The sequence below is a fragment of the Uloborus diversus genome, chromosome 3 (genome assembly GCF_026930045.1).
Source record: "Uloborus diversus isolate 005 chromosome 3, Udiv.v.3.1, whole genome shotgun sequence".
NCBI lineage: Eukaryota > Metazoa > Arthropoda > Arachnida > Araneae > Uloboridae > Uloborus > Uloborus diversus.
The window spans coordinates 101,134,531-101,161,694 of record NC_072733.1 but is presented as its reverse complement, the minus strand read 5'-3'; the positions used below and the strand labels follow the sequence as shown (position 1 = coordinate 101,161,694).

General features: G+C 34.4%; 1 protein-coding gene across 1 annotated transcript in view; it reads right to left on the bottom strand.

Moving 5' to 3' along the window:
- LOC129218399 (E3 ubiquitin-protein ligase HUWE1-like) overlaps nucleotides 1–27,164 on the bottom strand; it is a 736,974-nt gene that overhangs the window by 54,781 nt on the left and 655,029 nt on the right. Inside the window, exons 76-79 of the mRNA XM_054852650.1 lie at nucleotides 22,577–22,683; nucleotides 18,169–18,437; nucleotides 8,800–8,990; nucleotides 4,388–4,540 (exon numbers count right to left, since the gene is read on the bottom strand). Of these exons, the coding sequence (XP_054708625.1) occupies nucleotides 4,388–4,540; nucleotides 8,800–8,990; nucleotides 18,169–18,437; nucleotides 22,577–22,683 (720 nt within the window). The remainder of the gene's footprint in view (nucleotides 1–4,387; nucleotides 4,541–8,799; nucleotides 8,991–18,168; nucleotides 18,438–22,576; nucleotides 22,684–27,164) is intronic.

Genomic DNA, 27,164 nt, shown 5'->3' with positions numbered 1-27,164 from the left:
CATAAAGTGTAAAGTTTTGTATCATTCTGACTGCACCTTCTTGATGTCGCATTTTATGTAGACAGCAGTGTATATAACAATAATGGAAGCCACTATTTAACCAATATTGGCTTAAAATCGGCATGCAATAATGGCTCAAGAGCGTGATTGCAATATTGGCCAATATTGTCAAAATGTATCCCCTCCGTGCTTCAGCCAATATTGTGAGCCACTATTTAGCCAACGTAACGCCAATATTGGCCTTAGATCGGCATGCAATAATGGCTCAAGATTGCAATAGCAATATTGGCCGATATTGTCAAAATGTATCCCCTCCGTGCTTCAGCCAATATTGTGAGCCACTATTTAGCCAACGTAACGCCAATATTGGCATTAGATCGGCATGCAATAATGGCTCAAGATTGCAATAGCAATATTGGCCGATATTGTTAAAATGTATCCCCTACGAGCTTCAGCCAATATTGGGTGTAAATCATACACCAACATTCAGCCAACCAAGTACAATATTGCGCCAAGATTCAATGCTACTTGGGGGGGGGGGGGGGGGGAACCTCGTGAAAAGAAATCTTTCTCACTCAGTGTTTGACTCATGAGTTTCATATCTTATCGTGTTGGTTAACGTATCTTTCTTAATGCGTTATTGCATGAAGCGAATGTAGTTATCTACTCGCTTTTATTTTTAATCTGATGGAAAACTTGACATTGGAAAGAAGGGCTTTTAAATTAGTATTTATCTTGTATGCATAAGGATACTCAAATATCGAATCTTATAATAAGTATTGATATGTTACGCTCGATTAAAATTTTAAACGTTTATGAAACGCTTTTATTTTTCCATGATTCTAATCTAATGTTACCAAATATTTCTGGTTGTTCCGGCAAATGATTGATGAATAAAAATACCTCCCATCTTTATTTTCAATACGGGTCATGCAGTAACAGTTGTCAACAACATATTAATTACTGAGCAATCCAAGTGTGAATATAAGAAAGTTAGTGCACGAACAGACAAACTAAAGTCATGAACACTTCTAAAGTATGTTCGAAAGTTGAAATGTGATCAAATGCCTTCGTATATATAAAGCAAAATAAATAAAACACAATTGTATTCAAAAACGCACACAACACGGGGGGGGGGGGGGAACTCTATAGGAAGCAATAAAGGTGCCATTTTTCTCACCCAGGGTACCATCTTTCACCTACTGTGCACGTTGGGTGAAGGGAGCCAGTTTTTCACCCTCGCTAAGGGTGCAATTTCGGCTCCGTATTGGGTGCCGCTGGTGAACAAGCGTTTCACCCCTGAAAGGTGCCAAACGCAACCTGTAGTTTTAACAGTGTAATACTATTAGTAAGTCTGAAGAAAAAAAAAATGTGTGTCCTGGACTCTAGCTAAAAAAAGTTTTTTTGAACCACTCTAAGCTTAACTCTTAATAGGTATGTATCCAATTTAATTTATTATTTTTAATTTCATTGAAAGGTAATCTCGTTTCATATATATATATACTTTGCAAGTTTTTTCTTTTTTAATGTTAACTGCTACAATGATTTTTTTAATATTTTTCTTTGGTTTCAATTACATTTATTTAATAACAATATGAATTGTTTTTTTTTTCTTTTAGTAAGATTACTTATTATTCCGAGGACAATTCGTTGAATTCGGAATGCAAACCTTTTCAAAAATTGCAATTTTTGCTTAGATCAGCACTAAGTGGTGATTTTTTCAAGCCGGTGAGTGATAATGCCGATGCTATTTCCCTAGAGAGAGCCTCTCATAAATCTATTCGAGCTTTATGTTTAAAATGTGATGCGAATGTTCCCTCAAAAACTAAAGAAGTTCAGGTGAACATTTTGAGTACTTCGAATTTAATACGCCATTTACAGCGATACCACTCCAATGATATTGTGGAAGAATTCAAAGCTAGTCTTATATCTGCTAGGGAAGAATTCGTTATCACGAACCCCATAGGAAAGTCCCTAACTTGGGAAAATGAACATTTTTTTTTTTGTTTTATTTTTAAAGGGACAAATCTACACACTTATACCTTGTCTTGAAGGGACGTAGTAAGGCGTATCCTGAAAATAGAATACTTCATTCAAATGGAAAATGTATGATTAATATGCTACTAGAGGTAAAAGTTCAAAACTGTCCCAAGTATAGGCACTTGACTGTACGAAAAATTAGCGAAAATTTTTAGTGTTCATGACCATAAAATCATGATTTTTAACTTTTTATGAACTTCTAAAACCTGGGTCCAGTTTGAACTGGGGCTTCAAATAGTAGGAAGTTCATTTTCGGGTCAATTACTTAGCTTGACGTCAATAAATATACATCCAAAAACTCGCTAACACTCAAAACTCGAACTGTAGCGAGGTACAAGGAAACATTTATTTACATTGGCCTTTTAAATTGAATTTTTCAGTGAATCCAAGAGTGAATCCAAATGGATTCGTATTCATAGATGTGAATCAGAAATGATTTGGATTCATAGGTCTGAATCCGAATTGATTCGGATTCGGATTCATAGGTATGAATCCGAATTTCGTTTAAGGATTCACATAAGCAAACATGAATCTATTCGAATTCACGCTTGTGAATACGAATGTATTCGTATTCGGATTGACACGTTAAGGTGCTGTGAATCAAATTCGGATTCGGATTTACGAATACGAATCTGCCCATCTCTGCCCCTAAGTTCACTAAATTTGACTTAAATTTGCGGTTTCCCCTTTTCATCACCGAAGATTTAAGAATTTAAATTCTAAAACTTATTGAGAGAGAAAGCCTTCAAATGCCCTCTTCTTAAGTCTTTTAAAGATTACCTAATACTGAGTTCTGAATACTTCAGCTTTGAATATTTTTTAGGAAAGGGGAACCCCGAACCCTAAGACGGTCTTAAGTTGTGCTTTTGAGACTCCAGTTTCGGAATTCCACCTAAAGAGAGCCCCCTCCCTCCCTTTTGACATTGCCAAAGACAGCCTAAAAGTTTTAAGACTTCAATTTCAAACACTTTACGGGAGAAAGTCCGAAATGTCATTTCACTCAAGTCATTTAATTATAGCCTCAAATAGTTTTTAATACATCAGCTACAAAACATTTTCATGTTAAAACACCAAAACCATCTCTCATAAATTCACCAAAGATTGCCTAAATTAGTGTTTTTAAGACTTCAGTTTTTGATTATTATTTTTTTTAAATCTCCCCCACCCCACTTTTACATCATTAATAACAGCCTAAAACTTTTTGACTTTTAAATTTTTAAGAGTCACCCCCCCCCCCCCTCTTAGATTGTCCAAGATATCAACGTTTTAAGACCTCAGTATCGTGGGTTAATTTGCGAACCCTCTTTGCAAGAGCAGCATTTTTTCGCAAATTAGTGCTGCCGTTATTTTTCTCCTTTCCTTTATCTCTAACCGCCCCCTCCCATATTTCCATTCTAGCGAGAGTTAGATTCAATGACACTGAAATTTAGTGATTCCTCAAGTCTTTGTCAAAAATGCAGGAACGGTTGTCCATCAGTGTTTTCCAACCAGCTTGAAATTTCCCCTCAATTATTTCCAAAATTCCCATTTTCATTGAAATCTTCAAAATCCCTGATAGTTTCCGTTTTTATCTGGTATGTGGACGCCCTTTCTGTGGCGGAAAACATTTCATCTTGTGAGCAATCACTCTCAATCGGTGATTCAGATTCAACTCTTAAGACATTTTAAGTGCGTACATAATTTTCATTTATGCGTGTCAAGTTTGCAAAAAAAATTAACCCCCCCCCCCCCCCCGCAAATGAAAAAAAAAAACGAAAGGATGATCGAAAATAGCATGAGAAAAGGCTAAATTTTTAACTAGAGCCGATATTTTCAAAAAATCAGGGAGAATAGCGAGCAACTCCTCGGTCTGCAATGCAGTGAGTTGGAAATAACAGAGCTATACCTAAAAAGAGTCAAACGGCGCGAGTCGAAAAGCCATTCCCCCAAAAGAACGTTGAAAACAAAACAAGCTCATGGCGGAAAACCGAGAGAATGTCGATGTAAATTCGTGGTTATGGTACGGTCCAGTAATATTAAAGCATATTTTTCAAACACTCAATTTTTCTTTTTTAAGTAAAAGCTGAAAGAAAGTCGTCGAATTTCTTTCCGTCCCGACCTCCGTCTCGGAAATTTTGTCCAAGACGGAAATCCGTCCTGAGACGGAAGGTCTTGCACCCATGATGTTCATACATGTTACTCTATCATATAAAAATAAAATTGAAAAATCGAAAACCTCCCTATTATTCATTACTCAGTCCAGGAGAATTTTATATATAGGGGAAGTTTCTTTCAAAAGCCCTTGTATGTAAGAATACCAAGGTGGGGGGAGGGTAAAACCCAGGAAAATTTAGTAGACAATACATACCAACTGAAAAATCCATGTCCCAAAGGTTTGAAAATGAATTTGATGCTTCTAATGTAGCTGTGTTTAAAACAGATAAAGAGCTGTCAGAGGTGAAAGGTTGGGAACTAGTTGAAGGCACATTTTCTTCAGTTCCATTTTCAGCCGACTCTGTTTCTAAATAATATGAAACAAAATATATTAGAGCACTTAATTTTCCTTTAAAATATGAGCATCAGTTTAAACACGCTGCAAAATTTAAATAACAAAAAATTATAAAGTTACAGATTTCAAAAATATTTTTTCAATAAAAAATAATTAAATTCTAACTATTCTGAATGCTTTTATAATATCGCCAGAAACTTGACATGACTCAGAACATTATTCCTAAAATAAATATCTACGTCAATCATCCAGTCAGTTCAAGACTTCGTAGAAACTAGTAGCAACTGATTGGTGCACTGATTATTTGACTGCAATTGGCCACTTTATAATCTGCCAACTTTTATGGTTTAATTGATTAAAAATTTGTATTAAAATTATTAAAAGTACACCTTGAAGAAGAAACAAAGCAGAGGGGAAAAATGTAGTTATAATAAAAGACATTTTCTGTTACTTAATGTAACAAGTATTGATAAATAAATACTATCATTAAATCAGAATTTTAAAATGTTGACTTTTTTTTTACACATAAATTGAAGAATAAAGTTTCACTGACAGTCAAGTTTTAAAATCAATTACTCCGTAAGATACAAGTCAAAAATTTTGAGGGCTTGCGGCTTTGGGCCATTCCATGAAAAAGTTAAATGCTTGTACCGCAAGTGATGATTCATATATTTCATTAAAAAGTAATGATGAAATTTTTTGTTTAACCCTTTTGCGCCTAACGGGACACATACGTCCCAAGCAAATTTCAAAAAAGTCTTTTGGGAAGGCAACTCTTTTTTGTCTAATGGGAGACATTCCCACCAGTCCTGCCAATATTTTTGACGTTATTTTCATTCACCCTGAGAGTAAATGGCATTACCGTAGATAATGTTATTCCTGCCTGTAGGAAGTGCAAATGTAGATGCTACATTTTCGGAAAATATTGCATTTTTTTAGATGAAATTTTGATTGAAATATAAATCTAAGGTTAGACACATGACTTACGTAGTGGATTATCTCTAATAAATCAGTAAGTTGCAAATTTTTACTTCCGTTTTTATTATCGGGACGTAAGTGTCCCTCCTGTCTTGGACAATGGGAAAACATTGTCCCAGCAGTCCTATGTATCATGCAGCTTGACAATCTGTTTTTCGATTTCTTTTGAAATTGTTGTATTATTTTTTTAGTTTAGAACTTAATTTAAACTAAAGATAAGTTGACGCCGGGGACTGACTGATGAAGAAATCAAAAAACTTTTAGGAGAGTTAAATGAACGAAGATACCGACTTGGATGATGACATAGATGATCCTGATTATCAAGATTCAGCACACAATTCGCAGCACTCATCCAATTCTGACGAGTGTGAGACGGATATCAATCCCCATAATACAAAAAACAACAATGTTTTGAGCAAAACCGATATGGCATCACTTTCTTCAGTTGACGAGATACCATCAGCTAATACTTCAGACTGCAGACCAATCTTATGGTTTCATGCAGATTCAGATTTTCAATCCAGAATAACAATTCCTGCGGAGTCATCCTTTAGTTTGTTATTCAACTTGAATCGTTCAGCTTACCAAATTGGACGTGTTTCTCAAAATGCTTCCAAAAAGCCTCATCATTTGGATATCTGAATGCACAAATCAACAACCTCAAAGGACAAAAAAATCTCCCTACAGACACGTCAGAAATTATGCTTGTCATTAATGCATGTTTGTCATGTCTTACAATACGGGGCTGAAATTCTCTCATTATTGGTCATCTAATCCTTCTTTGGGAAATGTAGTAATAAAAAATGCTATTTCGAGAGACAGATGTAAAACGTTATTGTCAAAACTGTATTTTGCTGAACCAGAAAAGCCGGGAAATGCCAGTAAAACATATTACATAGACGAGGTAGTATCGTACATGAAACAAACCTAACAGTGCCAAAGCGAAAGCTCATATCAGTCTATTGATGAATCAGTGATGAAGTTCAAGGGATGTTCATCTCTGAAACAGTACATGCTGTTGAAACCTATCAAGAGGGATAAAAATTTGGCAGCGGTGTGACAAAAACAGGGTTACAAGAAACTCGGCCACGAAGAAAATATGACAATACAATGAAGAAAATATGACGAAAATATGACACGAAGATTTATTCTGGGAAAGAAACGGGTGAAGTTCAAGGCACACTTAGGGAACGGGTAGTTTTGAAGCTTACCGAGACAATCCGAGGAGTGACGTGGTTCTTGCATTTGATCGATTTTTTACAAGCATCAACCTGATGGAAACCTTGAAGTATTCTGTGGTTGGAACGTGCATCAAGACACACAAAGATGTTCCTAAATGTGCAACAAAACAAAGCAGAAGGGGCGAGTCCGAGTTTCTTGTAACTCAAAATGGAACAATGTTTGCGAGGTAGCTTGATTCAAAGGAAGTGATAATTCTAAGTAATTGTCACAAAAACAAAATACGTAAAAGTAAATCGTAGCATGAAAGATGGAAACAAAAAAGAATTTGAATGTCCTGAGGCAATTGAATTCTAAAACAAAATTATGGGAGGCGTAGACCTGGCCGACCAAATGGCACAACTTGATGAATTAGATCGAAAATCTTGCAAGCGGTGGAAAAGGTATTTTTTTGCCTATTGACGACAGCAGTGGTGAATTCATGGATTGCGACCATGAACTCAAATATCAAAAAACCCCACTACTTGATTTCATTGTACCTCTTACAGAAGCCTTGATGGCATCCGGAAAACTCAACGCACAGAATCAAGGTCCCAGAGGAACTGGACGCGAATTCAAAACATCACGAAGCTTACTCAATGTGGGTGATCATCTGCCAATATTAATGCAAACACGATGACTGTGCCGTAAATGTGCGCTAAGTAAGAGGAATCACACACCAAAATAATGTGCATGATGTGTAATGTTCCACTATGCATTGATTGTTCCAGACCATATCATTCATAGTAAAATTTTTATGACGAGAAAACTTGCTTTCTTATACACAATTATTAGTTGAAGATTACTGGGAAACATATCTCCCAGTGAAGAAGACTGATGGGACATGTGTGCCCTGGTCCTAAATCAATGTTTAAAATTTTCAGAAAAATATATCATCTTAGTTTTAGCATGCTTATGCCTTACTGATAGTCCATACTACCAAAATTGTTCTTGTGTTAAAAAAAAAAACTTGTTGCAAAAGGGTTAAAATATCACACATGTTTGTGATTTGATAAGCAGAGAAAATTTGTTTTTTAATATTTTAAAGTATTACTTTTAATGATTTATTTGAGGCGTCACGTGCAAGACAAAATAACAGTTTTCTGTTGAATGGCTCAGCTGTAGTAATACTTCATGTAGATCTGGGATAGAAACTAATGGTACCAAATCAATCTTTCGTTGCATTAAGTAGTCTCAAAGTTTATTTTTTTTTTTTCAATTCTACGTTTTTAGTAATAATAATAAAAAAAAATAATAAAATATAAAATCTGAAGTACCGCATGCATAGATTCAAATTTCCAAAAGTATTAAAATGTGTTCAAGATACAAAAGAATTGAAACCTCAAACACGGGCACCAAATTTTCATGAAGTATGTTCAATGTTCAACTGTTCTCCAAAATAAATTTATTATTTACTAAAATTAAACATAAAATTTGCTAATCTAATACAGCATATGTGAAAATAATATCAGATTGCCCAAAATATCAAAATATTTACAAGATGCAAATATATTTAAATCTAAAAAACGGGAAGCAATTTTTCGTAATGCTGCATATTGAACACCTGTTTGGAAAATTGCACTTTTGAATTATCCTTGAAAAATAATTAAGCACAAGATAATGATTTTCTAAAAATTCAAGCGCTCAGAAAACTTCAAGATTTTCAAGCACTTAATAATGAACTTTTTTTTTCAAGCACTTTTCTATTTATTATATATTTTCTAGAAAAAGAGAAAACAATTTCTTTATTCATTAATGTACCAAAAATGAGCATGCCTTTCCTACAGCGAGTTTGGTCATCTATCCATTCATGCATTAACTGGTTTCTGCATTGTACTTTTGCAGAAGTGGTTCATTTTCAAATGCAGTACTAAACAGCTTAAAAAAAGTCACACAGCTAAATGTTTGCTGCTATTTACATGTTATAAACAAAAACATAAGGTTTCAAGCAGAATCAAATTTAACTTTTGAGAAATGAAAATTCCATAGCAAAAATTTAAAAACACTTAATAGAATGTACCTATTATAAAGCAGCTTTAAAAACATGTGACAAACATTACATAAAATTATATTACCTGGAAGTGGTTTTACTTTAGTTGCAAGCTGAGTAGATTCAGTTAGCTGAATAATGACTTTCAATATCCGCAAAAAGAAAGCTTGACTGGATGATTTGCTTGTCAAGGCCGACATGGACTGTAACTGAAGTTCTCTACCACTTCTTCCTTTAACTTTTGGAGCAGTTATGACAACAGCTCTATGTGTAAACCTTGTAAAAATAAACCAATGAGCAAATTAATAAAAAACATATGGATAAAAAACATAAGCACAAAACCCAAACATATTTTTCAGTTATTTGAGTTACCAGGAAATATATGCAAAAACATACATTTTACATTACTACCCATCTAACATGTTCAACTTCGGTCTTTTCTTCCTCGTACAGGGTTGAGAGAGTGGTGAGAGAGCAAAAAGGAGGTAACTACAGTAAAACTTCCTGTACAAGACACTTCCAAACAATAGACATCTCTATAATGGGGGGGGGGAGGAAAGTCCAACTAAAAGAATCAACATCAAAAAGACAGCTTGATGTTCTGGAAGATGATGGAAGAGAAAAGCTTATGTATCGAGTGTCCAAAAATTTTACAAGTTGAAACATTTTTAGAAGTTTTAAAATACAAAAGATGTGGAATATAGTCGAATATTATGAGTATTAGTCCAAGAAGCACTGTACCAATTTGTTCCTTCAGGTGATAAGAATGGATCACTTGTGAATGGAAATGTCTGGAAAATTCGAATTTTAAAACAGATGAAGTGAAAAGCTATTTTTCAAATCAAATGAATTCAGAATTTGTTTTGCAAAACAGGTTATTAATAAAAAAAAAAGCTATAACAAAATTTGTTAAATTAAAGTTTTAGCTATTTAAATTATTCTCTTACCTATAATGACCATTATCTTAACTTTTTGCAAGATAAAATGATTAGTTACGCTTCTCATTTTGGACTCATGAAGTCAAATGCTTTTTTTTCAACGTAACTGACCCCGTTCTGTTCGTCACAAAGTGTCACCTTCACCTAACACCCCCTCTCACATGTCACACTATATTATCTGAACACATTGGAACATAAAAATAATTTATTTGCAAAAAAAATGTTTTTATCACTAGGGTTCACCGATATACAGTGGCTCCCAAAAGTGTTTGTACACCTTGAAATTTTGTAGTAAAACAAAAATAACACAAAACTGAATTCGAATATGAAGTCCAATTCTTTTCACACCATTTCTATGCCATTCTGAATAAAACCCAGTAGTTTTTTCAAAATATTGTCACATTTTATTTTTGAAATTTGGCAAAAAAATGAAGAAACAGAGAAAAGATACGCCACAAAAGTCATCGTACACTGAAATATTTTCGAATAAATTCATAATTAACATTATCATATGTGGTTTTTTTATTATTTCTGCATTGTAATGATACTATAAAGTGATTTGCCTTTAATTTTTTGTGTATTTATTCCCTAATATTCTGCTTATTATTTTAAAATGGCAGTATGCGTCGAAAACAACAAACACGATTCGAAATTTGATTTTTTCCCCCTCACAGTAGCCGTAAATTGGTTTGAAATGTCTCTAAATTGGTTAATTTATACCATTCTATAGTGAAGTGCTTGATAAAATGCTCTAAAGACAAGAATCGGATCGAAAACAAAGTAAGAAAAAGTCAACTGGCAAAGTTAACAAAGCGTGATCGGAGGTTTACAGTTAAAAAAACATGAAAAATACACATTTCAGAACTGAAAAAGTTTCTGCAGAATTGAATGAAACATTTTAAGTTTTATTTATACCCAAAAATTTTCGCCAAGATTTCTGATTAGCTGATCTAAATGGGACCTCTTCCTGCAGAAATTTTCTTGTTCGTGTGAAAAACAGTAAGTTGACGCTTTCCGTCGTAAAATCAATGATAAAAAAGCTCAAAACTTTTTGGAACAACATCTTACTAATAGATGAAAATAAATTCAACATTTTGAATTAAATTGTTGTATAATTGTAAATGGAAGAAAAAAATGAGGAATTTAATCTTAAGAACTTAGTTGGATCAGTTAATCAGGACGGTGAAGGTGTTCTAGTGTGAGGGTGCATCTCAGCATCAGGACATGGAAATTTGGAATTTTTTGGTTCAATAATGAAATATGCTGTTCATTTAAATATTTTAAAAAACAATTTTAAAACTATTAGCCCAAAATTTGGTAATCGGAAACAACTTTGTTTTTTATCAAGATAACTATAAGAAGCATACGTTCGCGTTTGGTGATTCAAAATTTGTCCTTAAGCTTAGAAATATCTCCTCAATCGCCTCGATTTAAACTTAATGGAACATATTTGGAAATATCTGGTAGCTAGATTATGAAAATACACCATTGAAACGAAAAGCGAACTAGAAACAGTAAGACTCGTAGTGCGGATGAACACTTACTCAGAAATTGCACAAAAAAAGAAAGAAAAAACAATGAAATCTATTCCCAGACGTTTAAAAGCTGTTGTTGTTACTGCATAATATTCTACTAAATAATAACTTAGTAAAAAGTTAAATTATTTACTAATTTTTTGACATTTTTTCGAAGTGTACGAAGACTTTTGTGACACAAAATTTCCGGCACTTTTTGGTTTTTGATTTTTAAAAAATTAAGTTTTAATGCTTTATTAAAAATTTTCATGCAGTTCTGTTAAAAATAGATAATAGATCTTATAATAAAATACCTATTCCGAAATATTAATTCCAACCAATGGATAAGGGCCTATTTCATTAAAAGTCGTAGGTGTACGAACACTTTTGGGAGCCACTGTATATCAGTCGATATGTATCACAATATATATCCAATATTTATTTTGAAAATATCATGATATTTTGATGTTTTCGACATTTATTTTTTCAACTACGGTATTTTCAATATAAAAATTATATTAACATAGTAATATTGTTCATTTATTATTAAAAAAGTTATGTACTGTGTTTTTATGACGTATTAATACATCATTAATATAACAAAGTAATATAATAGTCCTTTTTTACTATTTATTCATAAAATAATTAATAATTTTAACAATTTTTAAAAGTGCCTAATTATTACTAAACATTGGTCAGAAAATGTCTTATGACTCTACACCAACTAATGCATATTTTTTACTTCTGAATCATATAACTGTGTATAAGTAGCCAACAGAAGAAAAATGAGTGAAACAGCTAATGATAAATTAACTCCATTAATATTGATAAAAATGTAAAATGAAATATTAGATATCCAAATAATGAAAGAAACCTTATTTTTTTAAAAAAGTTTACATATTGTTTTCATAATGTAAGAAAATAAAGAGTGATTCGAAGATGCATTCATGGGTGCAAGTTAGGTGATGTGTTCAAGACGGAAAATATTTTCAGCCCCCCGCCGGCATGCGGGCCTATGGAAAAATTTATGTGTATGAATATTGTAGATTTTAAAAATGTGGATCTGTTTTGGAATCTGCGTTTGATTTGAATTTTAAGCCTTTAAAATGTAATATTTAAGCGTTTTGATAACATAATTGCAAAAAACTAAGAACCGCCAATAACGGGGGTCTGGGAGCTCTCCCCCAGAATTTTTTTCAAATTGAAGTCGAAAAAACGCTATGGTAGGCCATTTTGGTAAAGTTCAGGGAAAGGAGGGGTTCAGGGACTCTTACATCAATTATCTCAAACTGAGAGTCCGAAAATAACAATATTGGGCGACCATCAAAAATATAAGAGAAACGGGGGGGGGGGGGGGGGGGGGGGGGGCGCTCTAGGCTCTCCCCAAAATTGAAGCCTTAAAAACAAAATTGTACTCCATCTTTCATAACAATTATATGCTTTCTGAATGAACTATCGAAGGGATGAAGTTCAGGAACCCTCCTTCGGCAATATTTCGAAACTGAAGTTCAAAAAAGGCAATTTTAGACGATGTTGGATAATGTTAGGAGTAAAAACATTCGCAGCTCCTCACCATTAGTATTTTTCCAATCGTAAACATTTTTATTGCAGCAACAAAATCGCTTAGGGCATAAGATTTTCACTTTTGCAACATAAATCAGTTCTGATCGGAAAGTCTACCCAAGGTAGCGCCAACAAACCAGAAAAGAAGAAAAAGTGGGGGAAGGGTATGGCCGACCGACTAATGATAATGAACTGGCACCATTCACACACACAGTCTTCATTTGAAAAAGAATTCTTTTATAAGATAGCAGGTGGTGACATTAGCAATAAAACAAGCTGATATGTGCATCACATGACCTCCTCTTACACCAGTTTACTGTTATTTCCCCATTATTGGCAATTTTAATGTGATTCAATAGTTAACACCCTAAATATCACCAAAAGTGGCCAAATTGAAACCAGATTTTAAAAAAGAAAAAAAATCGCCTAGTTGACAATTAAAAGACTGGCGATATATCACCAAATTAAAACGCTACTTGAGTTTGCGTCGAAATTAACAATGATTTCCCTCCAAAAAGGTGCAAAAGACCCCTTTAGAAACAACCAACAGCAACCAAAAGGGGAGTTGCACAACTAGAGCCAACTAAGAGTCGTACCAAGTTTCAACTTTCTAAGACATACCGTACTTGAGTTATGTAACATACATACTATACGTTCTTAGGTATATATGCACGTGTGGTCGGGTCGAAAAAACTCATTTCATCCGGGAGTGAGCAAAATGGAAATTAAGGTCGATTTTTGAGTGACAATTTTTTTACGAATACAATAATTCCTTTTTTGTAAAAGGAAGCAAAAATCGCTTCAGTGAAGTAGACATATTTTTTAAATAAGGTACACTTTCCAATATTCATTAAATTAAAAAAAAAAGAAAAGAAATATGGGAACTGAATCCTAACCCCAGGCAGGGTCCCCGAATCACATCCCTCTTCAGGCACTCAACTTATAGCCTGAAGTGGCGCTTTAAATATTTCAGCATCAAAAAATTTTCAGAAGAGAACTCACAAACCCCTTCTTCTGAGCTCACCACAAATGTCCTAAATTTCAATTTTTAAGGCTTCAGTTTCTAAATATTTTTCTAGGCGTAATACCCCACTTACCTATAAACATGACTTATGATGGCCTAAAAGTTTTAATACTTTAATTTTGGAAACTTTTTGAAAGAATCTTCCTACATCCCTCCCCCTTAAGTCATCCAAAGGTAGCCCAAAGCTCTTAAAATTTCAGAAATGGAAATATTTCAAGCTGGGGTGCGGAATTACCCCCCCCCCCCTCTCATTGTGTTTACTAAACGCAGTGTAAGTTTGTGTTTAAGATTTATTTTTCTATTGAGAGAGCAACTCCCCTCCAAGCATCGGCAAAGACAACAGAAAGTTTTAAGACTTCAATTTCGAAAATGTTTCGAGAAAGACCTCTTGATTCTCTAACTCTTAACTCATTCAAAAAATAGTCAAAATAGCATTTCAATACTTCAGCGCGGAGAAAATTTCAGGGAGAGACCCCCCCCTCCAAACTCTTTCCCCTAAGTTCACTAAATTTGACTTAAATTTGCTGTTCCCTCTTTTCATCACCGAAGATTTAAGAATTTAAATTTTGAAATTTATTGAGAGAAAGCCTTCAAATTACCCTCTTAAGTCCTCCAAAGATTACCTAAAGCTGAGTTCTGAATATTTCAGCTTTGAATATCTTTCGGGGAAGGGAAACCCCGAACCCCAATACGGTCTAAATTTGCGCTTTTAAGACTCCAGTTTCGGAATTTCACCTAAAGAGAGCCCCCCCCCTCTTGACATTGCCAAAGACAGTCTAAAAGTTTTAAGACTTCAATAACAAACATTTTTCGGGAGAGGGTCCCAATATCATTTCTCTTAGGTCATTTTAGTATAGCATCAAATAGTTTTTAATACATCAGGAATATCAAAACCATCTCTCATAAATTCACCAAAGATTGCCTAAATTAGTGTTTTTAAGACTCCAGTTTTCGATTTTTTTACAAAGCCTCCCCACTTTTACATCATTAAAGACTGCCTAGAACTTTTTGACTTCTAAATTTCTTGAGAGTTTGCACAAGAGAAATATCGAACTGCTTCTAGCTTCAGAAATATTAACAAGTGTAAATAAAAATCACATTCCATAACAATTGAATAAAAAAATCCCCCCAAAAATATCAGTAGGAAACATTTCTTAAAAATAGTAACATTTAAAGTTCCAGTAAAATTTATATGACTAGATTAATACAAGTACAACCTTGAGTCCAATGCCAAAAACAGAATAGTTCATACGAACGAATTAAAAGTTCATACCAAACAGCTATTCGTTCCTTAAAGGTTGGCACAAGCATGTGAGGGCGCGATCCACCAATTTGGATCCCACATCAAAATTGTCCGTGGCCATTCCATGCCACCAAGCTGAATTCAGAAAAAGAAACCTGTCCTCCTGGACAACAGGAACCATCCATTCATCTAACGGACTTCCAATCCAGCTCTCGAGCATGGACCTTCCATGGCCCTGTTTGTTAGGCCTTTTTCTCAGCAAAAACAACTTGATTTAAACTCTCAATTTTAGAGAGAAAATCCCTCACTTAAAAAATCATCTCAAGGTAACAACTGGAACATGCCCGCATTTCTAGCTGGGTTCAATGAAAAACATCCTACATCTTTCAAAAAGAATACACTCTACTAAGGTGGAACTCTGGAGCAGACAGCTCCCAGGCCCAATCTCAGCACCTCAGAAAAACATCGGACTGCAGTCACAACATGGTAAAACGATGAGAGGTGAAACAATAAGAGGTGATTGATTGAGAGTTCACACTTAAATAGCATTCCCTATCTCCCTAAGCGATGGCGTGACGCATATCAAAAAGCATGCATAAATTAAATTGATGAAACAATTCAACACAGTTTACAATTTAAAACTAAAATTTTTAAAATTGTTTCCCACATGCATACAGCAAAAATCTACTCAACATCTATCCTATGACGTCACATCATCGTGGCGGGTCAACAAACGCATGCAACGCATGCAGGGAATATTGGCTCTGGGGAATAATTTGTGCGCCGGTAAAATAACGGGATGACATTCTAAGTTCGAAAAAAGAAGGAAGTAAGTTTTGGAAACTTTTATAAACCTTCTAAAACTTAAGGAATTTTCTCCAAGAACAAAAAAATAATGGCTCTAGGCGAACAAGACTTCAGTATGGCAGTTTAATTTGCAGACACCCTTTTTGCCAGAGCAGCGTTTTTTCGCAAACTCGTGCTGCAGTTATTTTTCTCGTTTCCTTTCTCTCTCTCTCAACCGCCCCATAGTTCCACTCTAGAGAGTGTTTGATTCAATGACATTGGAATTTAGTGGTTCCTCAAGTCTTTATACAGGAACGGTTGCCCATCGGTGTTTTCAACCAGCTTGAAATTTCCACCCAATTATTTCCAAAATTCCCATTTTCATCAAAATCTTCAAAATCTTTGCCAGTTTTCGTTTTACCTGGTATGTGGACGACCTTTGCTGTGGCAAAAACATTTCATCTCAACAGCAATCATTCTCAATCGGTGATTCAGATTCAACTCTTGAGACATTTTAAGAGTGCATGTAAATTTCATTTTATGCGTGTACAGTTTGCAAAAAAAAAAAAAAAAACAGCAAATAAAAAAAAATCGAAAGGATGATAGAAAATAGCATGAGAAAAGGCTAAATTTTCAATTAGAGCTGATTATTTCGAAAAATCAGGGAGAATAGCAAGCAACTCCGAGGTCTGCAATGCAGTGAGTTGGAAATAACAGAGCTATACCTAAAGAAAGTCGAGTGGTGTGAGTCTAAAAGCCACTCCTCCAAAAGCAAGTTGCAAACAAAACAAGCCCATGGCGGAAAATCGAGAAAATGTCGATGTAAATTCGTGGTTATGGAACGGTCCAGTAATTAAAGCATATTTTTCAAACACTCAGTTTTTCTTTTTTAAGTAACAACTGAAAGAAAGTCATCAAATGTCTTTCCGTCCTGATCTCCATCTCGGAAATTTTGCCCAAGACGGAAATCCGTCCTGAGACTGAAGGTCTTGCACCCATGGATGCATTTACTGTTTTGAAGATTTTTTGGGCTGATTGAAAATATCAGATATATATCAAAATATCCGATATACAGTAGATCCTCGTTTTTGTGGTTTCGATTATATGCGGTTTAAGATTTGACACCTTTATTTTATTTTACGTGGATGAGGATCAAGGAATTCAAAAACAATTGCTAAATTAGAGCAGATAGCTAGCTATAGGTAGTTTTTCAATCTGAATTACTTTTACTGCTATTTTTTCATTAAAAAAGCTAGAATAGTGATTTGAAATTTGAAGCAAATTGGCAATCTTTGTTAATATCTCAAATTCAAGAAAAGCTCTGAAAAATTTTTACTTTTGCTCTTTCCTAATAGCAATTAGTTTATAGAATGACGAAATATTTATTTTTTAAGTGCACGTTTACAACTTACGGAGTTATTGAGTCATAAATTGGCTGCCATGAACTCTGAAAACTTAGGTTTAGCTTAAGCATCAACTTCTAAATTCAATAACAAAGCAACAAACAGCTTCTAAACTTCCATACTTTGGAATCCCTCATAGATATGCATGGTTTACTTAAATTAAAATTTTCATTGAAATCGGTGACGTGTCAGCCACAGCTGATTTGCTCATTTCGCACGGAATGACCCATATGGGAAGATTATATTGCTCAGTGGGTATTATGTGTTGGTCTCTCTTGATCAGGACATAAAGTAAATCAATTTGTTTCAAACTTCATAAAAACGAAACACAAAATATTTCTTACTATTAAATTTTAAATTAAAAGTACCTGCATAATATATTTCAAAGATAGATCACTTTTTAACCCAAACAAGGTCGGGAGGGGCAGCTAGTCTTCAATAAAGAAAGGTCACAGAGACAGGGCCACTTATCTCTCATTTGCACTTATTTCATTATTGAATAAGGTTGGCAATAGTGTCTTAGAACTGTGTGGGGGTAAAATTCAAAAAAAAAAACATTTATAACTTAAAATATGTTCTTTTTTCCTCATATTTTTGTTAATGTGAGTGTAATGCTGACTTTGGGATGCTATTTTATTTTTAGAGAGTTCTAATTATGTTTTAAAAATGCATTTAAAAGCTGGTAAACAAGTTTTCTACGCTATAACTAGGAAAGTTTTCGATTTATAAATAAAGAATCCTACTTCGTAGAAATTCACTTGTTGTGGTAGAGTCTGGAAAGGAATAAGAACGATAAACGAGGATTAGCTGTAAAAGCTATCACAAAAAAAAAAAAGGCTAAAAATATCCATTTTCAGGAAAAAGGCATTTGATGACAGGTGGGAAGCTCAGCTAAAACATTTTATGCATTTGAAAAACAGCAAAAAATCAATTTTTAACAAAGCAATAAGAAATATTGCAATCACATTAATTTTATACTTTACCTGTCCTGAATAGTTCCTTTAACTTTCCCGTCATAATCATGATCATCACACTCAAAAGATTTTTCAGCCTGGTAGGAAGTATGAGCATTTCGCATTTCATGCATTAAAGCTTGGATATTTTCACAAACAGATTGACCTAATTGTCTAGCTCCATCCAGCAATAAATACAATACTGTGCGACGCGTTTTCAAGCATCCACGTGATAATCTTAGCAGGAGAGCAGTCGCATCTTCTAATCCTTCTTCTGAGCATGTTTTAGATGTGAGAACCTACATATAAACAAAATTTTTATATTCAATAAAAATATGCAAATAAGTATTTTTCCAAAATTTTTGGGAAAATTCCTCATTGCAAAATATCTTTTTTATTCTCAAGCATTTCTGAATTATATTTTCCAGAAAGATATAGCATCAGATGATAATGATATTTTAATACCTTTCAAACCTGTTATAATTAATGTGCGAGTAAAATTTTGCTTTTTTGCTATTTTACTAACAAGGAGACCATACGGTCTCGGAAATTCAGATTGGGATGAAATTCAGCAGTTTAGTAACACCCCTTGAGAGTATCCACATAGTGAAGTAATAAAGTGCACTAGCCAGAACATTCCAAGAAAATAGCTTCTAAAGTTTTATGCGCAGCTTACATATTAGTAGAGATTTTTGCCAGCAGCAGCTCAATGGCTATGTGGTCAGCGTACTGGATTCCTGTACAATCCATCCTGAGTTCGATACCACTTGAAAGAAAATTCCTTTTTTCACCAAAATGTACCTCACTTGTTTAACCTTGTGATGTCTATTTTTATAGACAGGTAAAGAATCTAATATAGAGCATATAAAATTGTGCGTATCTCGTTGAAAATAATAGAAAAATAAATATCCGTGAAGACTGCATAAAAATACAATCAATAGTCCATCATCAACTGTGATCGCTAATTTTTAATAAAATCATTCGGCATGCCTGGTATACTTCCAAACTTTCGGACAAAAGAGAAATTTTCATGAGTATTAATGCAGTATGTTTTCCTACGAATTTTTTACAGAAATGTTGCTTCTGTAAACGATCTTCTTTTATAGATTGTGCAAGATGTCAAAACAGTTTGTTTTCCATGTTTTAATGCTAATTATCTTTCTGGTGTATGTATATAAAAAAATTGATAAATAAAAACTATATTGTTAAACCTCACGTATAAATTAATAAGGCCTACCCTCATTTCGTTGCCCTTGTAATTCAAATTATAATCGATTGACTTGATCTTTATTTTCTCTATTGAAATACATTACATATTGAAATATAAAGTATTTTCTTCAATTCAAATTCCAATTAGCTGTAACAGTCGCATTATAAATTTATATATAAAACAAATGCTTCGAGAGGTATCGAATGGGCGATGGATTGCACTAGAATCCAGAACGCTGACCATATAACCACCGAGCTGCTGCTGCTGGTGAGAAAACTCTACTAGTATATACAAGCTATGCCTAAAACTTTAGAGGCTGTTTTCTCGGAATGTTCTGGCTAATGTGTTTTATAACTTGACTGTGTGGATACTCTCAAGGGTTACTACTAATCTGCTGAATTTCCGAGACCGTAAGGTCTCCTTGTAAGTTGGCCTAATAGCTGAGTTAGAACCTGAAGTTTGAAGAGCTAAAATCAGGCCGACTAGAAATTGAGGACATGGGATCTACCCAAGACAAAGGAATACATACTCATCTTTTGACAAACAAATAACAATTTATTCAACTAAAGTAAATGTGTAAATAGGAAATATCAACATGTGTAAAAATAATCATTTTCATATTCTAAACTAATATTTAGTATTAAATCCCCCCTAAAAAAACTCTCAGAACAGTTCAAAATATTGTAAAAGTTATAAAGATCATAATGACCAGTCCAACACTAAAGTAAGTGGCAAAACATGGAAAAGTTCCAGTAAAAAAAAAACTTGAAAATTCATACCATGGGTAAATCCACAGACAGCTAGCATAAAAACCCAATAAGGTCACATCTGCTCATCAGATACACAGAATAGTTAAAACAGAACATTCTACTCCTGGACGGCAATCCTGCTTGTTTGAACATCCTGTTCGCGATTTCAGGATCTGATTAGTTTAAAGAAGAACCCTCTGTTTGAACATCCAGTTACACCTGATTCACCTAGCAAAAACCTTGAACGGTCATGTCAGGCTTATATTAAGCCAAGTCACTTTTCAGACTAAACTTCCCTAAAATAAACTGTCAAAGCACTCCAAGTAAGGTTTAGAACTTCCTCACTCTTACAAACTGTTTTTCAGATCTTTTAACCATAAAACATCCATTTCTCCAGCGTGAGAAAATAAAACAAGAGCACTAAGCTCCCGATGCAGTCACTGCACAAAAACAACCAACGGTCTGCAGTCGCGGCACAGATAAGAAGAGAGAGATTGATTAATCTCTATTTACACTGTTACAGTTGCCCTATGCAATGGCATGACGCACATCAAATTTAGTATCAATTAATATGCATAGACATCTCAACACAGTGAACCTGCTAACTATGAATCTCTTTAGAATTATTTTCATTATGCTTCAGCCAAATGTTACTCAACACATCAGCTCATTGCTTCACACTATCAGAGTAGGAACACAACACATGAATCAGAAGCAGGTTTTACATCAGGAGAATTTTGCACACCGGTTAGCTAAAGCTAACGGAATATATTTTTTCTCAGAGTTCTAATCGAAAAAAGAATTCTATTATTTCTAGAAACTTAATAGAATTTTAGGAATTGTCTTCAAGATCAAAATAAACAACTCAGACCAACATACTAATTCAATGAATAGCATATCCAAATATAGTCATATCTCGTATGATTTCGAGAACATAAATCAGGTTTTACAATACAATAAAGCAAAACCTATACATTAACAACTAATGATAGAAATATATGATAACATTGATTTATAGCTAAGTACCTGTGAGCAAGACAGGGTTAGTACACTAAACCAGCATTGAAATAAGAGAAACACTAATAATATTTTCATATATTATTTGGTCATTATATAAACTATAATTAACCTTGTACAGGATAAAAATATTTTTAGCAATGAAAACAGCCTCTTTTCTTGAAGCAGTTTTACTAATGGCAGAAAATATTAATATTCATTTCAAATAACATTTTGTGATAATTTTATATCAAATGCTGCAGAAAGAAAATAAATGTATATTTATTTTCAGCAACAAAAATCAATAAAGGTATAAAATATAGATAGAGACACTTAATTAAAAGGGCATTATTTTTTCATACAAGATACAAGTCATTCCTTTCTCATGATTTAGAAATCATTTTCAGAAACAACTGCTTAATGAAGGCAGTAACTGTCAGTATGTCACCATCAAATCTATTTTTTTAGACGCAAATGAAAACCACTGAAGAGATTTCAGAAAAATTCAATCACGAAAAACAAAAAAATCTTAGCATCCTGGATGATTGTTAAAACTTGATATACCAATATTTCAACTAATACAGCGGGGCCGGATTTGGAAGTGTAGAGGCCCCGGGGCAACGAAGGAGTGGAAGCCCCTAATCAGGGCTCGAAAACATCTAATTTTCGAAAATATCCGATAGTTTGATATATTATAGGGGTTTCACCAACTTAAAGGGCTAAATCCTTTCTTTGGTTTAAAAAAAAAAGAGCCCCCATGCAATCTATTGCTAATAGAAGATTATAACAGATTTTTAATGATTAATTCAGAATTCTTTGTTATTATTTAAAAAATGTCCAAAAAAGGGGAAAGCGGGCAAAAATCGGCGTGTTCAATATTTTCGTTAAAAAATTTCCATTCAAGTCATTTCGTCAAATATTTTTTTAATTTTTGAGCTCAAGAAGCGAGAAGTTGTGAGGATGACCTGCAAAGTTAACCATTATTCGGATTTTTTTAACTTACTTTATTTCTCTTTAACTCATAGGTACAAATTACAAATTAAATGAATTTAAAAAAATGTATCTATTGCCACAGAAATGCTTGATCAAATAAAAAATGGATAGTAAATGGATACTTGCAATCAGGGCTTTCTGATTTATCGATAATAATATTATTTTTGTGCAAGCATTTTTTGTAGAAATACAAAAAAAAAAAAAAAATGTCTGGGAAAAAAAAAACATAAAATTTGCTGACCCGTGAAAGTTAGGATATTTTGTAAAAATTTTATTGTGGGGGCCCCTTTATGGTGGAGGCTCCAGAACATTAGCCCCACCTGCCCTCCCCTAAATCTGGCCCTATGTTCAAGACATATAAATGCAAAATTTAAATTGTATTTATTTTGATACTATGTTTAATGTAACAAAAAAGTAAAACTATGTTTAATATAACAAAAAAGTATAACTGAAACTCAACAATTCATGAAGAAAGAATACACAAACTTACTTCAACAGCCAACTTCAAGTAATGTTTCATAGGATCTTCTTCTTCAGATTTATCACCACTTTTAATCTGTAGTGCATCTGCTAATGTCTTGGGACCTTTTTTGATATCTGAAGAGATAATATTGAACTATAATATTTCCTATGGAAAACATTAAGGAAATTCTTTCACAAGAACACAGGAAAATACAAATACAAAAGTGACAACCAGTAACAGGCTCTGGGCCCAGCTAGACTGGTTCCTAGTCAATTTACAATCCCCAATGAAGATCAATGGCCCTCTTAAAACTATCTACTCCCTTGCTCATTACCACCTCTTCCGGTAAGCTGTTCTAAGGTTCCACTACCCTGCAATAATAATAATTTTCCCTAATATCCATGTTAGCCTGAGATTTAAATAGCTTAAAACAACCCTTGTCCTGTTTTCAGTGTTAAACTTCAGCCTTGTAACATCTTTCATTTTAATAAATTTAAACAACTGAATCATGTCCCCTTGGTCTCTTCTTTGCTCAAGACTACATTTTTAGCCTTCTAAGCCTGGAATCATAGCCTTGAAGCCCGTCTTTGAACCCTTTCCAATACATTAATATCTTTCTTAAGATAAGGAGACCAAAACTAAACAGCATACTCCAAATGAGATCTCACCAAACTTCTATATAAGGGCAGAAGAACTTCTTTGGATTTGTTTGAAATAGATCTATTGATAAACCCAAGCATCTTATTGGATTCCTTGCTAGCTATGCTGCACTGTTGGCTGAACTTTAAATCCTGACTTATTAAGACGCCCAGATCAGTAACTTTTTCTGCATGACTGACTGAACCTTGCAAATAGTAACTTGTACACTTATTTCCATGCCCTAAACGTAGCACTTGACATTTCCCAACATTAACAGCCAAACCTCATTTATCAGCCCACTCCTTAATATGACCTAGATCCTCTTACAGCTGATTTGTTTGTTCTTCAGTTTCTACCCTCTCCATATCTTTGGCATCATCAGCAAAACAATTCATGTTCCCAGAAATATTTTTCTAAATATCGTTCATAAAAACAATGAACAAAACAGGCCCTAACACTGATTCTTGAGGAACCCTGCTTAAAACCTCACTCCAATTAGAATAATTACCCCTTACAACTACCCTTTGTTTCCTTCCGGTCAGCCAGTTTTTTTACTCAAATCAAAGTTTTCCCTCCTATTCCTATATCAGCTAATTTGCTAAGTAGAGCAACATGCAGTACCTTATCGAAAGCATTTTGAAAACAGAAAGGAAATTGTTCAACAGATGCATTATACATGGCGTTTCAGTTAAATGTTTCAGAACTTCAAAGAAGGGTAGAGTACATCCTGACAACTCGAAATCATACAGCAATATGAGGTAGGAAATGCTTTCCTGAAGCGGCATTGTACATAGAAGCACCATAAAGGAAACAGACCGTATGTGAGAAATTGTTTTAACGATACATGAAAAGAAGCAAAAGGTACATGGATTAAAGTAAGTGTTCGAAATTTCTTCCACAGGCTTCAATGCACACCTCACATCCTCGGCACATGGGACTCCGAACAGTCTGGAATACTACAGGCCATGGGTGCAAGTTTGGTGATGTGTTCAAGACGGAAAATATTTTGAACCCCCCACCCCCGCGATGCGTTTTTAAGGAAAATTTTATGAGCATAAATGTTGTAGATTTTGACTATGGCAGTTTTGGAATGTGAGTTTATTTTGAATTTTTCGCTTTTGTCTTTTCTAACAACATGGAACTAATTTAAATTGTAATATTTAAGCCTTTTGATATCGTAGTTCCCAAAACTTAAGAACCACCAATAACGGGGGTCTGGGGGAAATTTTTTTAAATTGAAGTCCAAAAAATGCAATGATAGTCCCAAAATCACAATATTGGGCGATTTTCAAGGGAGCCCATATGAAGGGGGGGGGGGGGGGGAGCAAGGGGGCTAAAGCCCTCCCCCTTTGAAATTAGAACATCCTTGCTTTTAGTACTTTTTTCTTTGCAAAAATGTAAAAACATTTCTTCTCCAGCAAATAATGAATAAGTTATTAAAAATGTCAAATTTTAATAACTCTAATCAGTACTGAAATCGGTTTCTATTGAGAAAATATCTGAGCACCCCCCCTTAAAATTTTGCCTGTGGGTGCCCTCGGCGATCTTCAAAAATATTGTAGAAACAGGGAAGGGGGCGCTGGCTCTCCCTGAAATTGAAGCTTTGAAGATTTTGAAATTGAAGCTTTAAAAACAAAATTCTACTCCATCTTTCACAACATTTATAGGCTTTTTGAATGCATTATTGAAGGGATGGAGTTCAAGAACTCTCCTTCGGCAATATTTCGAAATTGAAGCTCCAAAAACGTGATTTTAGACGATGTTGGATGACGTTAGGGGTAAAAGCGTTCGGGGCTCCAAGTCATTAGTTTTTTGCCGATTGTAAACCTTTTTATTGCAGCAATAAAATCGTTTGGGACATAAGATTTTCACTTTTGCAACATAAATAAATCAGTTCTGATCGAAAAGTCTACCCAAGATAGTGCGAACAAACCAGAAAAGAAAGAACGGTGGGGGAAAGGTATGGGTGATTAATGAACTGGCACCATCCTCCCGCTCCCAGTCTTCATTTGTAAAAGAATTCTTTTATATGATCGCAGGTGGTAGAATTTAGAATTAACAATAAAAAAGACAGTTTCAGTGAAGTAGATATATTTTTTAAATGAGGAACACTATCCAATATTCTATAATTTAAAAAAGCAACAGGGGAACTGAATCCTCACCCAAGGGAGGGCCCAACAATCATGTTCCTCAAAAGGCACTCAAACACAGCCTAAAGTAGCGTTTTAAATATTTCAGCATGGAAAAATTTTCCGGAAGAGAACTCCCGAACCCCTTCCTCTAAGTTCACCACAAATATCTTTGATTTGAGTTTTAAGGCTTTAGTTTCTAAGTTGTTTTTAATTAACAGTGCCCCCTTTACCTATATACATGACTTATGACGGCCTAAAAGTTTTAATATTTTATTTCGGAAATTTTTTGACAGAAGCTTCGAACTCCCTTCCCACTTAAGTCATCCAAAGATAGCCCAAAACAGAGTTCTTAAAACCTCAGAAAAGAAAATTTTTCGGGCTGGGCGGCAGAATACTTCTTTCTCTCTCCTTGTGTAAAGCAGGCACACTAAAGGCAGTGTAAGTTTGTGTTTAAGATTTATTTTTCTATTGAATCGAAAGAGCAACATTCCCCACAGCCAAAGACAACCCATAGTTTTAAGACTTCAATTTCGAACCCCCCCCCCCTCTTGACATTGCCAAAGACAGCCTAAAAGTGTTAAGACTTCAATTACAAACATTTTTCGGGAGAGGGTCCCAAATACCCTTTCCCTTAAGTCATTTTAGTATAGCCTCAAATAGTTATTAATGCATCAGCTACAAAACATTTTTAGGTTGGAATACTGAAGCCATCTCTCATCAATTCACTAAAGATTGCCTAGATTAGTGTTTTTAAGACTCCAGTTTCTTTTTTTAAAACCTCACCCTCCCCATTTTTACATCATTAAAGACGCCTAAACATTTTTGACCTTTTTTTTAGAGATTCTAGAGGAGAAATCCCAAACCACTCCTAGTTTCAAAAATGGCTTAAAAATAAGTTTTTCGATTTTTTATTCTGGAATCCTTGAGTAGTCCCCCCCCCCCTTAGATTCTCCAAAATATAAATGTGTTAAGACTTCAGTATCGTGGGTTAATTTGCGGACTCACTCTTTGCAAGAGCAGCGTATTTTCACAAACTCGTGCTGCCGTTATTTTTCTTGTTTCCTTTCTCCCCCCCCCCATTTCCATTCTAGCAAGTGATAGATTGAAAGTCATTGGAGTTCAATGATTCTTCAAGTCTAAGAATAGTTTACCAGAAGCATGCCAAAGATGCAGGAACAGTTGCACATCGGTGTTTCAAACCAGCTTGGAATTTGCCTCCGATTCTTTCCAGAATTCCCATTTTCATTAAAAATCTTCAAAATCCCTGATAGTTCCCATTTTACGTGGTATGTGTGCGCCCTTTGATGTGGCGTAAACATTTCATCCCGCCAGCAATCACACTCAACCGGTGATTCAGATTCAACTCTAAGACAATTTAAGAGCGTACATAATTTTTATTTATGCGTAAGTTTGCGAAAAAAAAAAAAAAAATGCTAATGAGAAAAAAAACGAAAGGATGATCGAAAATAGCAAGTGAAAATGGAAGACGAAAGGCCATCAAATCGAAAAATTAGCGAGAATAGCGAGCAACTCCACGGCCTGCAATGCAGTGAGTTGGAAAAAACAGAGCAACCTAAAAAAGTCAAACGGCGGAGTCCAAAAGAACGTTACAAACAAAACAAGCCCATGGTGTAAAATCGAGAGAATGTCGATGTAAATTCGTGGTTATGGAAAGATTCAGTAATATTAAAGCATATTTTTCAAACACACAATTTTTCTTTTTTTTAGTAAAAACTGAAAGAAAGTCATCGAATTTCTTTCCGTCCCGAACTCCGTCTTGGAAATTTAGTTCAAGACGGAAATCCGTCCTGAGACGGAAAGTCTTGCACCCATGCTACAGGCAT